Source organism: Elephantulus edwardii, unplaced genomic scaffold (assembly GCF_000299155.1).
Source record: "Elephantulus edwardii isolate Elephantulus edwardi_28Jun2011 unplaced genomic scaffold, EleEdw1.0 scaffold00008, whole genome shotgun sequence".
Lineage (NCBI taxonomy): Eukaryota > Metazoa > Chordata > Mammalia > Macroscelidea > Macroscelididae > Elephantulus > Elephantulus edwardii.
Window position 1 is genome coordinate 10620183 of NW_006399758.1, and position 14044 is coordinate 10634226.

Below are 14044 nucleotides of genomic sequence, written 5' to 3' on the forward strand. Positions count from 1 at the left end.
AGATAGCCCTTTCTCAAAAAGTTGGAAATAGAAGTACCATTTGACCCAGCAATACTATACTAAACATATATTATATTTACTATATTATTATACTATGTTATATTAAACTCATGAAATATTATACAAAATGGGTGACCATGGAGGACATTATGCTGAATGAAATATCTCAGTCACAAAAGGACAAATACTGCATGATGCCACTGTTGTAAAACAGAACTAATGTCGGGATTGGGGGGAAACTAATTAAAGAGGAAATAAATAATGTACACTGCATTGAAACAGATGAGGGAGGGAACTATTTTAAAAGGACTTATGTTTAGGTATTGTTTTCATGAAAAGAATCCAGAATAAGAGCTTTAAAGAATAAGAATAAAGTTGATGGTGGGGTGGGGAGGTGAGAGAGGAGGTGTATTGTATAACATTATATTTTTTTTTCTTTTCAAAGAGTAAAGTGAACTGAAGGTAGGTGTGGGCAGAGAGGAAAATGTGTAACAATGAATGATTGGAAACCCAAAGTCTCTATAATCTTACATTAAAATCTCAAAAACAACAAACAAATGTCCAAATGGCCAATAAGTTGTTATATTTGTATGTTTCAGGAAGAAATGCAATATAATGCAATCACCTGGGGAACAAATTTGTCAGTTCCTAAGTAGTATATAATTAAATTGTTAAATAGAGTTCATATGTGAACTTGCAATTCCACTCTTAGGTATATACCCTAAAGAAATGAAAATGTGTTTCTACATAAGAACATGGACAAGAAAGTTCATAAAAAGATTATTCATAATAACACAAAAGTGAAAGCAGATCCAAAGGTACATCATATAATGTGTGGATAAGCAAATTGTGGTATAATATTCCATACAATAGAAGAAGATAATTTAGCCACAATAAGGAATTTTACAACATGAATGAAACTGGAAAACACATTGCTAAGTGAAAGAACTAGTCAGAAAAGATCGCATATTGTTTGATCCCATCATTATTGAATGCCCCAAATTGGCAACTTTATAGAGACTGGAAGTAGCTTTATGGGTTATTGGAGCTGTGAATTGGATGAAGGAGTGTGGGGAGTGAATGCTAACAAGCATAGGTTTCTTTTTGAAAATGTTCAAAAATAAGTAATTACAACAGTTTCCTGAATTGTATACTTGGTTAAATGTTACACTATATAGATTTAACTCAGCAATATTGCATTACAAAGAAATCAAACTGGTTCTGTAAAGCCCTTAGGATAGTTTATGGGATTATTAACACATACAAAGGTTGCTAAGAAAAGAAAACCTCAAGGAACTTTTCATTCTTCTGGCTTTGTGTCAAGAACAGAAATCCTGCTAGGACTGGGAGGGGTTCTCTGTAGGTGCAGGCTTGGGAGTCCATTTCTTCAGTCTTTCTGCACCATGAGCTGCAGTACTTAACTAATAATTTAAAACATAGGTGACAATTTAAAAGACGAAGGAAAATTGAAAACTTCCAAACCCCAGACCTGTGGACTTTTCATCAGTTCAAATTTGTACTAGGACTCACGTTCAAGGACAGAACAGAACTGCTCCAAATTGTTAAGGAGGTCATTTTTATGGGAGCAGATCAGTAAGTCTTTCTCCTAGCGAGCCGGCCAATGATTTAAAATCACCATTGCACCACCAAGGTGCCTGCATTTGAAGAAGCAAACTAATGCGTAAAAGTGACAATTCTCTTAACCTCCTTCCCATTCCCAGGCTTATGTTTTGGGGCCTGGTCCACCTTATTATTTATAGTTTATCACCTCCTTCCTCAACTTCTACTTCTCTATTCAATTCTAATTCAACTTCTCATTCATTCAAATTGTTCAAATAAAGAATAATTCTACTAAGCTTCTGTTTCATGAAGCTGTCTTTTCAGGTTCACTCCATGACAAGCCTGTGTGTGTCAAAGCAGAACTGAGCTCCACTGAGTTTTCAATACTGATCAGAAATAGCTTTACAGGCCAGATTTATAAGGCACATCTCAGTGGTGAACATGAACCTACAGTTTACTGGTTGGCAACTAAGACTTAAACTGTTGTTGTTGTGAAGTATCATCAAGTGGGAACCAACTCATAGAAGACCTTCCAGTGGGTTTTCAGAGGCAGTAAATCACACATGGAGCAGATGGTGGATTTGAACCATGTGCCTGTTGGGTTGGCAGCACAACTCCTTACCACTAAGCTACCCGAGCTTTCTGATTACCACCCTCTGCTAAAGTTGAAGAAGGTACAATTTACAGCAATTTTATAAAGCACATGTAAGCATTAAATTTACTTTTTTAAGATTACTGACATCCTTAAGGAAACCATTTTTATGTGTAAAGAAATTAGCTGTGTTTGATAAGTCCAATTGTTCTTTCAGAAGGAAATTAGTAAAGAACCCAGTAGATAATACACTTATTGTTGTTATGTGCCGTCAAGTCGCTTGTGACTCATAGCAACCCTGTGTACAAGAGTCCTAATCCCTGCTCTGTCCTGTGCCAGTTGCACTGTCTCTGATAACCCATCCTGATTACCCGAGTCACTGAATCAATCCACCTCATAGAGGGCCTTCCCCTTCTGTGCTGTCCCTCCACCCTACCAAGCATGATGTCCCTCTCCAAGGACTGGTCCCTCCTTACAACATGTCTAAAGTATGTTAGACGGAGACTCAGAATCCTTGCCTCCAAGGAGCCGCCCAGTTTAACCCTCTCAAGGATGAATCTGTTTTCTTAGCAGTCCATGGTACATTCAATACTCTTCTCCAGCACCACAGCTCAAGGGCATCAATTCTCCTTCTATCCTCCTTGGTCATTGTCGAACTCTTTAATGCATAACAAGTGATAGCAAAGACCCTGGCCTGTATCAGATGTACCTTAGTCTCCAGAGAGACACCATTGCTCTTCAGTACTTTGGAGAGGTCCCTAACAGCAGACTTTCCCATGGCATTACGTCTTTTAATTTCCTGGCTACTGATATCAAGAGTGTTGACTGTGGAGCCAAGCAAACTAAAGCTGTGAACAATTTCAATCTCTTCGCCATCCATCCTGACGCTGCCATGCTGATGCTGGTGAAAATCTTTGTCTTCTTGACATTGAGCCTCAGTCCATATTGAAGGCTGCAGTCCTTGACCCTCTGCAGCATACGCTTCAGGTCCTTCTCAGTTTTAGCAAGCAGGGTTGTGTCATCTGCATAATGCAGATTGTTGATAGATAATACACTTACCTGTTAATATATTGTCATTTAATCCCAGGAATGATATCACTGAAATAAACACTAAATGTTACCCTTTCAGGCCTGACCTTAGTCAGCTATAAAGGAATGTATCCTATGAGAGAGAAGTATGTTTAAAACAAATGGAATTTTATATTCCTAAATTGCTAGACTAGATCCCTAATGTCAAATCAATTGAAAGTAATACATGCCCCTAAACTCTTGAAGAAAAATCATTACATCCATACAAATTGCTTTTGTCACAGTTTTAATAAAAAGTAAATTGAATAATGTACCTATTATTATATTATAAAATAGGATAACCAATATGTTCTGAAGATTTTTAATATAACAATTGTTTTTGCTTTCCAGATATTTGTAAGATTTTAGAAGTCTAGAGGCAGATAGCCTGCTTTTTCTGCACACATTTACTTGTCAATGGTAAATGGAAAAATACGTGTTAAACTCTAGCTGCAAAATGGACAGAAAAATTATCACTGTAACAACTTAGAGAATAGAGAAAAGGAGAAATAGAAATCTAGTGCTATAAAAGAAAGTTATGAGAAATTTATTAATTGCAACAAAATATTAGGTGTTTATAAATTTTGTCTTGTATGTTGATAAAGCATAATATTAAATAAAACCATTTTTAATCTGTATTTATACTGTATTATATCATATCATGTTATTATATTTTGTTTACCATCTTTCTTTCTAGACAGATGAACAAGCCATGCTGGAAGATACTCTGGTTGCACTGTTTGATTTGGAGAAAGTTTCCTTTTATTTTAGACCATCAGAAGAGGAACCGCTTGTTGCAAGTACATAATTAAATATTTTATGGAATTTCATGGCACCAAAAATAGCATAAGTATTAAATTATATATTAATGTGTTTAATATGCACTTACTTATAGAGCTCTTGTGGCCTAGTGGTAAGAAGCTGTGCTGCAATCCTGAAGGTACACAGTTTGAATCCACTAGCTGCTTCAAGGGAGAAAGATGTACAGTCTCCTCCCATGCAATTTACTGCCTCTGAAAACCCATAGGAAACTCAGTTATGGTTGGTTCCAATTTGACAGTAAACATCAACAACGTATAAAATACTTGTCCTTAGGATGGAAAGAAAAAAATGCTCAAATCTATAGGCACTTCTAAATTTTATATCAATCTATTACTTGAACATCCAAACTTTCACTAAAACCTATAAACATTATATAGCAAAAATTACTGAAATCTGTTTTCACTACTCTCCAATACATCATCTAAGGAATATACTTGAAGACAAGTATAAAACAGAGAATAAAAATTGAAGCCAAAAATAAATGGAAGAAACCTAACTCTATCACTGTGTATGATTTGAATCTTAACCAGCTGAGGGAGATATTTTGATTGGTTGATTAGGCAATAACTGATTAAAAATACAATGTAATAAATGTTCTACCATTTTTCATTTAAAAAGTCAAAAACCACATAAGACCATTTGTGTATTTAAAAATTGTAATGTGTACAAATATAGTCACAGTCCAAGAGGCCAAGACATTTCCCTACTCTCATGGGGGGAGGTGATAAAACACTGAACAAAGTGGAAAATATTTTCCTTTCTTGGAAATCGTACTAAATCAGTAGAAATCAATAAATCTTGAGTTCATATCCAGAGATTGCTTTCTGTTCTGCAAAAGTGAAAATATATAGCTTTACTCACTCGCTTTAGACATAAAGAATGAAAAAAAACCCAAATAAGTCTGTCTTTGGAGTGGGGGAAACCAAGCTGCTCCTTGGAGGCAAGGATTTTGAGGTTCTGTCTCACATACTTGGGGCATGTTGCCAGGAGGCATCAGTCCTTGGAGAGGGACATCATACTTTTAAGGATGAAGGATCAACACAGTAGAAGACAACCCTGAAAAGATGGATTGACACAGTAACTGGGGCAGTGGAGGTAGGTGTGTCAGAAACAGAGTTGCTCAGTACAGAGCTGACTTTTAGATATAGACATAGGTCACTATGAGTCACAGGCTATTCAATAGCACATAACTACAAAAACCTAGTATTAACTGCCTCTGAAAACCTGTCAGAGGGTCAGTTCAAACTTGATGGTACACAGCAACAACATTCAATAAATAATTGAATATTGCCTCTTCACATTGTTAGTCTACATTCTTTTAGGATGCTAAATTTACAGTATTGCCCATAGTCTTATTTTTCATGGGAAATTAATGAGATTCTAAGTAATTGTGGCTTGCCAAGCAAGCAGTACTCAAAACTCTAGATGTGTAACATTTTGTTTCCAGGGAAGAAATAATTGTTAAGAATTTAATCCTTAGGGAGTTGGACTGCTGGTTTGAATCCACTGGTGGCTCTGTGAGAGGAAGATAGGTAATCTCCTGCCATACAATTTACAGCCTTGGAAAACCTGCGGGAGGAGCAGCTGTGTGTCAGTTCCAACTTATCAATGAGTTGGGCATTGAAATACTGAACTTAATTCTAGGCAAATAACAGCAAACCAATTGCCTTAGAATTAACTCCAATTCATAACAATTTCTTTTTTTTTCTATAATTATATTTTATTAATTTTCATAAACATTTACAGAGATTTTGGGTTTCCATTCATTCACCGCTGCACCATTCTCTCTACCCTCCTCCCAGTTTGTTCTTGTCCAAATGCCACAGTGCTTGTCAAAGCCAGTTCTGATTAATCTTCTTTGTCAGTGTGTCCTTTGCCATTCCCTATCACTCCTCCCTGAGAGAGACTTCACCCTGAGTCATAAGGAAAAGGGGATGGCGTATTCTCTTAGCTACTTCCTACTGAAAAGGGACGCTGTGGGTTTCAGGGTGAAGATCTTCTCTCACTACTCTAAAGGGCCCCTTTGGCAGTAGGAAACACATAGACTATTATGGAGATTGATTTTGGAATTTAGATGCACTCTTATTGATTGTGCTTGGCCATACATGTTCATATCCTTGAAGATGTATCATGGGGGTGTTGCAACCTAGAAGACACAAATTTGACTAACAAGTTATAAGTACATGAGTCAAAAATTATGGAAAAGTAAAAGAAAATATTCTTTCATTGTTCCACAAACCCCCCCCCAGGTCCCCTCCACCATGCAGCCCTCGCTCTAGACTCCTGTGATGACAGAAACACCCAGTTATATATCTCTTTTAAACAGTTTTCTCCCTCCTCTGCCTCAGTGCAGCACACATCATTGAACCCATCTTACTCAGTCTCTCCCCAACCCCAAGGACAGTCCCATTCTACAACAGTGGCATCATGTAATATTTGTCCCTTTGTGACTGGGATATTTCACTCAGCATAATGTTCTCCAGAGTCAACCATTTTGAATAATATTGCATGCGTTCCTTGTTTTTTAATGCAGCATAGTATTCCATTGTGCGAATATACCACAGCTTCTCTAGCCATTCGTTTGTTGATGGGCACTTAGGTTGTTTCCAACTCCTTGCTATTGTGAACAAAACTGCAGTAAACATGGGTGTACATATATCTGCTTGGATATCAGCTATGGTCTCTTCAGGGTATATCCCCAGTAGTGGAATTGCTGGGTCAAATGGTATCTCTATTTGCAACTTTTTGAGAAAGCGCCATACTGCTTTCCACAGGGGTTGCACCATTTTACACTCCCACCAACAGTGAATCAGGGTTCCAGTTTCTCCACAACCTCGCCAGCATTTGTTGCTTGCTGTTCTGTCATAACAATTTTCTTTATGTCAGATAGGCAATGATGGATTTTTCAGAAGTGGATAATCAAACCTTTATTCTATCTTGCCTCTGGATGAATTTATACCACCAATCAGTTGAACATATTATTCGTTTACACAACCTAGACACTGTAAGTGGGTATTTGTTGTTGTTATGTGCCGTTGAGTCACTTGCAACTCATAGTGACCCTATGTACAAAAGTCCTAAACCCTGCTCTGTCCTGTGCCATCCTTGCCATCTCCAACTGCTTATTCCCACCACCCCAATCACAAAATTGATCTGTCTTATTGAGGATCTTCTGCTCCTGCACTGTACTTCCACTCTCCCAAACATGATGTCCCTCTCTAAGGATTGGTCCTTCCTTGCAGCATGACCAAAGTATGTCAGACAAAGATTCAAAATCCTTGACTCCAAGGAACAGCCTGGCTTCTCCCTCTCCAGGACAATCCTGTTTGTTTTCCTAGCAGTCCATGGTATATTCAACACTCTTCCCCAGCTCCACAGCTCAAAGGCATCAATTCTCTATCATCCCTAGTCACTGTCCAGCTCTCCGGTGCATAGCACACAATTGCGAAGACTATAGCCCGGATCAGGTGCACCTTAGTCTCCAGCCTGACGTCATTGCTCTTCAGTACTCTGGAGAGGTCCCTGACTTTGTGGCAAATGAATAAAGCCAAGTTATACAGAATTAAATTTATTTTGTGGAATATGTGCATTTTTAGGAGACTAGTATGATTGCACATCTCACATTTACATAATGATGTTATAGATAGCTTTATAGAAATTAACTAAAAGAACAAATGTTTTTGAACCCTACTAGTCTTTCACATATGTAGGGAGGGAGCTCTGGTGGTCTAGTGGCAAGAAGCTGCATTGCGATCCAAAAAGCATGCGGATCAACACCATTACCCACTGGAGAAAGATGGACAATTTCCTGTGCAATTAACTGCCTCTGAAAACCCACTGGGAGGTCTGCTATGGGTCAGTTCTGACTCTGTGGTACACGACAACAACAACAGTCCTACACAGCCTAGGCATTGCACCTTGAGCTGAGGATGTCATGGTTATAAAAGAGACCTCATCTTTATGGAGCTTACAGCCTAGTTGGGAGACAGTGATTAAGGAATTAATTACTAAAATAATTAGGACTGTGATCAATCTTATAAAGGAAACAAGGATATGCTTAAAGAATACTGATGGACTAGCTCATTTCTAAAGGAAGACCAGGGAAGAACTTTCTGCAAAGGAGACTTTCAAGTGAGAATAGAATGACAAGGAACCAAATGCTGCAGAATCTGGGAAAACAGTGCAGGCAAAAGAAACACATGACTTATTTCCAAAGTCACTGAGACCCTCAAGCATTGGGAGCCATGTTTACAATGAATCGGGCACCCTTGCTTTAACTTCTAAGATGAATCCCTCTCTGTGATGACTACAGAGGCTTTCTCTCATGATTTCAAAGCTTTTAATCATCTACACATCACCATGTGCTTGCTAACATATTCTTGCGATGTTGGAAGCTATGTCCCCAGTATCTTAATGTTACTGTTTTTGTTGTGTACAAGCGAGTCAGAACTATAGCTGACCTCCAGAGGGTTTTTAGAGGCAGCAAATGGCAAAGGAGGAGTTTGCCCACCTTTCTTTTGTGAAGCAACTGGTAGATTCGAATCACATGCCTGTGCATTGACAACTCAATTCCTTACCAGTAAACCACCAGAGCTCCCCTCAAGTAGTCACCCATTATGGCCAGGTGAACTGCTTCCAATATTAGTCCTTGAAATTCTGTGGATCACAGCTGTGCATTGCCCAGCTTGCTTGCTTTTAGAAACATTATCAGGAGGGATCAATCTCTGGAAAAGTAAAGGATTACGGTGGATGAGGGAGACCATGGTGAGACGGGCCAGTACAAGAGCTGTTACAGCTATGTACTCAGAAGTGCCAAGAGTTGTGAGGATGAGGCAGGACCAGGTTATGTTTTGTTCTGTTACAAGTAGGGTCTAAGTGAGAAAAGGTAAATTTCTATCTAATTATTAAACCAGAAACCCAAACCAGTCACTGTCCAGTCTCACGTGTGTCAGAGGAGAACTCTGCTCCCAGAACCTTGAGAACTGTGACATTGTAGGTACAAATTACCTGGTCTTCCACCCAGGATGTTTTTGGATAAATTCAGACCACTAACTGACTGAGAAGCCCAGCGCTTAATCATCTGTACCATCAAGGAATACTTGTTTCATCATGCTTGTTTCTTGTGACAGGTAAATACCCACACATAAGAGGCAACATTTTTAAACTGTAAACTGTATGTTTTTAAACTGCATGTTGTGCACTTACCCTAGTGCACAACATATTCCAAGGAACTATTCATGAATGCTTCGTTCATGAAGCATTTTTAAATTACTCTTACTTTTCATATAACTTTGAATTTAATGTATTAGATGTCATTGTGTGCCCTTGAATTGGAACTCACTCATGGCTGATCCACCAGCAGGTTTTCAGAGATCGTCAATTTCACAGAAAGAGATTGTTCAGTTTTCTCCTATTGAGCAACTGGTAGATCTGGACCTTCTGCCTTTGTGTTCCCAGAGTAACTCCTTCCCTGTTGGCCACCACCTCTCCTTTTATTTGCCCTTCACAACTATTCTATCACATTCTTCTTGTTGTTGTTGTTGTGTACCATCGAATCAGAACCAACCCATAACTGACCCTCTGGCCGGTTTTCAGAGGCAGTTGTTAATTGCATGGGAGGAGGTTGCCCATCCTTCTCCTGTGGAACGGCTGGTGGCCTTGAACCACCTGCCTTTGGAATTGCAGTGTAGCTTCTTGCCACTAGGCCAGCAAAGCTTCCAAGTGCTATCATATAAAACAACAACAACAATAATTTCCAGTATATTTTTTCCTTTATATGACATTATTCATTGATGTATACAGACAATATAGCTGTATCAGTGCTAAAAACCAGAAGCATAGAATTTGGCAAAAAGTTAAACTGTCTAAGAGACAGTATATGAAAAGGAAGACTGGAAGAGATAAGTATTTGGTGTCTATATGTCTATATATTTTAGAGTATATGTATGTTTATTTTGCTTCATTTTTGAAATTGGGGAGAGAGAGAGTAGGAGGATTATTTTCCAATTAATTTTTAAAAGCCCATTTATTGCCAATCTTATGTCTGGTAAATTTATTTATTCTTTCATGAACAGATATAATTTATGTCTTCCTTTAAAATTCGGAAACAGTTCGTATTATTTTACATGAAGGAAACTTTAGATGAGATGTTAATGTAATGTCTTCTGTATTGAGAAGCAGAATTAAGTAAGTGAGTTCAATAAGAAAACTGGGTCTGTGGTCAGAAGTGGCATTTAACCTTGAACTCCACTTTTTATAGGCTGTTTCATTTTAAGAAGCTGGTTAGAAATAATATCTATTAAGTCAAGGACATGCTTTAAGTACCTACTATTCTTTGGGCTTAAATTTTAACCAGTGTGATTTTTCTGAACTATCAGAAAGATTTTATATTCATATTTAATGAGAGGGAAATAGTTTGTCATTCACCTAAGTGCCAAGCAGTGAAGGAGATTTATGGCATCAGTGTGAGATTGTCCTTTCGCTTCTCAGGTTGGGATTTCCTTTCTTTTTGCCTCCCAATTATTTTAGCAGCTTTTTAAAAAAGTATGTGAGCTGATAATTTCTAATGACTACGGGACATCAACACAGGACAAATATACTTTAGATCTGATGTTCAGCAAATGAAACTTGCAAAACCCAGGGTAATTTTGCTAATGGTTGTTGTGTACTTGATTTCTTGTTCCCTGCTTAAGAAGCATACCCCAAGGACTCATTCTGACTAAAATATGAATAAGGCAGCTGCCCTATGAGATTGTGATTCTGAACCATGTGTCGCTAACTCCTCATTTAGTTAAGTGAGACATCTGGTGTGTCAAAGTGTAACGAAGTTTCCTATTACAGAATTTTATATACAGAATGGTAATAAATCTGTTGCTTTAACTAATGAGTGTCTGGTTTAAAATTCCTTCCATGAATAGCATTGTATGCATGCCTACCTTCAACTTGATACCCTCCAACACTTTAAATTTTTTTTAAAGAAACTAAAACTTATTGTTGTCAAGTCAGTTCTGACATGTCAACCCAATAGATTAGATTAGATTTCCCCATGTTGTTGTTGTTGTTGTTGATCGCCGTTGAGTTGAGCTCAACTCCTGGTGACCCTAGAAACAAAAGGCCTGAAGCCCCTCTACAATTATTGACATTTATCAAAGTTCATAGAATTTCCGGAGGCATGTTGTTTAGGAGGTAGATGCCACTCCTGCTTCCAAATAGATTACTATAATCATTTTGGAAGATTGAAAGGCTCTGATTTTTATGGAGGGACCCTGGTGGCTCCAAGTTTGAAGTATTTTACTAAGTTAAAAAAAAGTGAGTGGTTTAAATCCCGTGGTTGTTCAAATGGAGAAAGCTATGGCACCTTTGTCTCATAAAGATTTAAATCCTTGGACAGCCTGTAGGTTGTTCTGCACATCGGCTTGCTATGAATTAGAATCAGCGTGACGACAAGAGACTTTGGTGGTTGTTTTAAAAATTTATGGAAAAAACCACGGTAGGTTTCTACTGTAAAGTGGCTAGTGAATTCAAGCTGCTGACCATTCTGTTAGGAGCCGAATACTGTGACCACTGTGCCTGCAGAGCTTCTTTTAAACATAAAATTAAGCCTATGACAGCTGGAACTCCACAAGGTGGGCTGGTTTGTCCAACTCTGACAAGTTTTCTGCCTTTGACAGTGTGCAGTGCTGCCATTTTATTTGAATAACTAAAATCCATCCCCTATTTGAATGGACAGACTTTGAATTTTCATTCTCTAACTGCTTTCTGCCTTAAATAGATACCAGCTTTGGTGAATTTTATTGTATTAGTGTCCACTAATTTTCAGATTACCACTTCTTTCACTTCGGGAGCAATTGTTGGGTAGGAACAGCTGATCTTTCAGGTAAGAGTCTAGCTAGTGCTTTAGGCACAGCATCACCAGAGCTCCTTGAGGTTATTTTTTTACTTTTGTGTGTAGATTATTATTTTAGTAATTAATATTGTATCAAATGTCCTTTTAGATGTTCCTCTTACATACCAAGCAGAAGGAAGTCGACAAGCTCTTAAAATCTATTTCTACATTGATAGTTATCATTTTGAACAATTGCCTCAACGATTGAAGAATGGCGGAGGGTGTAAAATACATCCTGTTCTTTTTGCACAAGGTAACCTGCTTTCCTTCTGGTTCTTACTGTACTTCAATTGTTTTATCCTTAACACGTTTTGCTGTAAATTTAATTGTGGGGATCACATTATTTTTCATTAACTCAAAAATTCTCTCAGAGTTCTTTGGTAATGTATTCACTTCTGGGAGTGATTATTAATACAATGATATTGTGTGCATGAAATATTTATCAAACAGGACTGCAGCATTATTTATAATGATAACTTGAAACATAGGGCAAAGAAAGAAAACTAAGACAACATTTTCCGTATTAGTTGTTGTTGTTGTTGTTGTTATGTGCCATCGAGTCATTTGCAACTCATAGTGACCCTATGTACAAGAGCCCTAAATGCCATTCTATCCTGTGCCAACCTCGCTGTCTCAAACACACTCATTCCCACCACTCCACTCACAGAATCGATCCATCTCATCGAGGATCTTCCTCTCCTGCTCCGTCCCTCCACTCTCCAAAACATGATGTCCCTCTCCAAGGACCAATCCATCCTTGCAACATGCCCAAAGTACGTCAGATGAAGCTTCAGAATCCTTGACTCCAGGGAGCATTCTGGCTTCACTCTTCTCCAGCACCACAACTCAAAGTCATCAATTCTCTTTCTATCATCCCTATTCACTGTCCAGGAGCATTCTGGCTTCACTCTTCTCCAGCACCACAACTCAAAGTCATCAATTCTCTTTCTATCATCCCTATTCACTGTCCAACTCTCTGATGCATAGCACGTAATTGCAATGACTATAGCCTGGATCAGGCGCACCTTAGTCTCTAGCCTGCCATTGTTGCACTTCAGTACTCTGAGAGGTCCCTTTCCCAGTACAATTCGTCTCCTGATTTCCTGGCTGCTGTTACCAAGAGTGTTGACTGTGGAACCAAGTAAACGAAAACTATTAACTATCTAAATCTCTTCACCATCCATACAGATGCTGCCAATTGGCCCAGTGGTTAGAATCTTTGTTTTCTTGATATTGAGCTTCAATCCATATTAAAGACTACACTCCTTTAAATTTAAAACTATGTAAAAAGTAAATGACAATGCAGAGCAAATTTCTTTTCTTAGAAAAAGTGGGTAAAATGTATAATATTGTGGTGACTTCAGTCTTTGGTCTCTCCTTTATATATTCTTGTCTAATTTTATTAATCCTCAACTACTATTATTCAACAATTATTTTGATAGAATTGATTGGAGAAACTTTTTTTAATAGTACCTAATAGAAGTATTATATAAATACAATTTATTTACTAGCCAACTGTAACCCTATCTTAGACCCAACTTGGACTGTAAAGGCAAATACTACATAAGACGATCATTGTAAAAACAGAAGGATAACTAGTATGATGTGTATGTATATCTAAAGAGGGAAGGGAAGGGGGTATGGAGCCTGAGGGTAGGGAGAGGGGAAATTACAGGGATGCAGAATTTGGTAGGTGGAGGGAGGGGGCGAAAGGATTAGGAAAGATCCAGTGGGGATCTGAGAAAATGGCCTAATAGCGCACATTAATTAACGGTAATTAATTTTATAAAACACAATGTATGGGAATGATCATAAGAAACAAAATGTGAATGGAAAAAATTAAAATATATGTAAAATGAAAAAGAAAACAGATGGGATAAAACAAGTATATAAAATCCGTATGTACTGCCCACTTGAAACTCTGCTTTGAACAATCTGCACATTATTTTTAAAAACTTGAATTCTGAAATATTCAGTAAGAGAGGGAAGTTTCTAGATGTTATTAGAAGATATTTTCTGTGATTTACAGGATGGTCAGTGGAGGTAGTGCAAGAGGATGTAATGAAATAATTAAAGAAATACTCAGAAATACAGACTCTTTGGAGACATGTTAGGAA

At 37.9% G+C, this 14044-nt stretch overlaps 1 protein-coding gene across 1 annotated transcript in view; it reads left to right on the forward strand.

The window, feature by feature from the left end:
• Positions 1-14044, forward strand: part of PREX2 (phosphatidylinositol-3,4,5-trisphosphate-dependent Rac exchange factor 2) — a 409408-nt gene that overhangs the window by 282359 nt on the left and 113005 nt on the right. Inside the window, exons 33-34 of the mRNA XM_006880444.1 lie at positions 3918-4020; positions 12037-12180. Of these exons, the coding sequence (XP_006880506.1) occupies positions 3918-4020; positions 12037-12180 (247 nt within the window). The remainder of the gene's footprint in view (positions 1-3917; positions 4021-12036; positions 12181-14044) is intronic.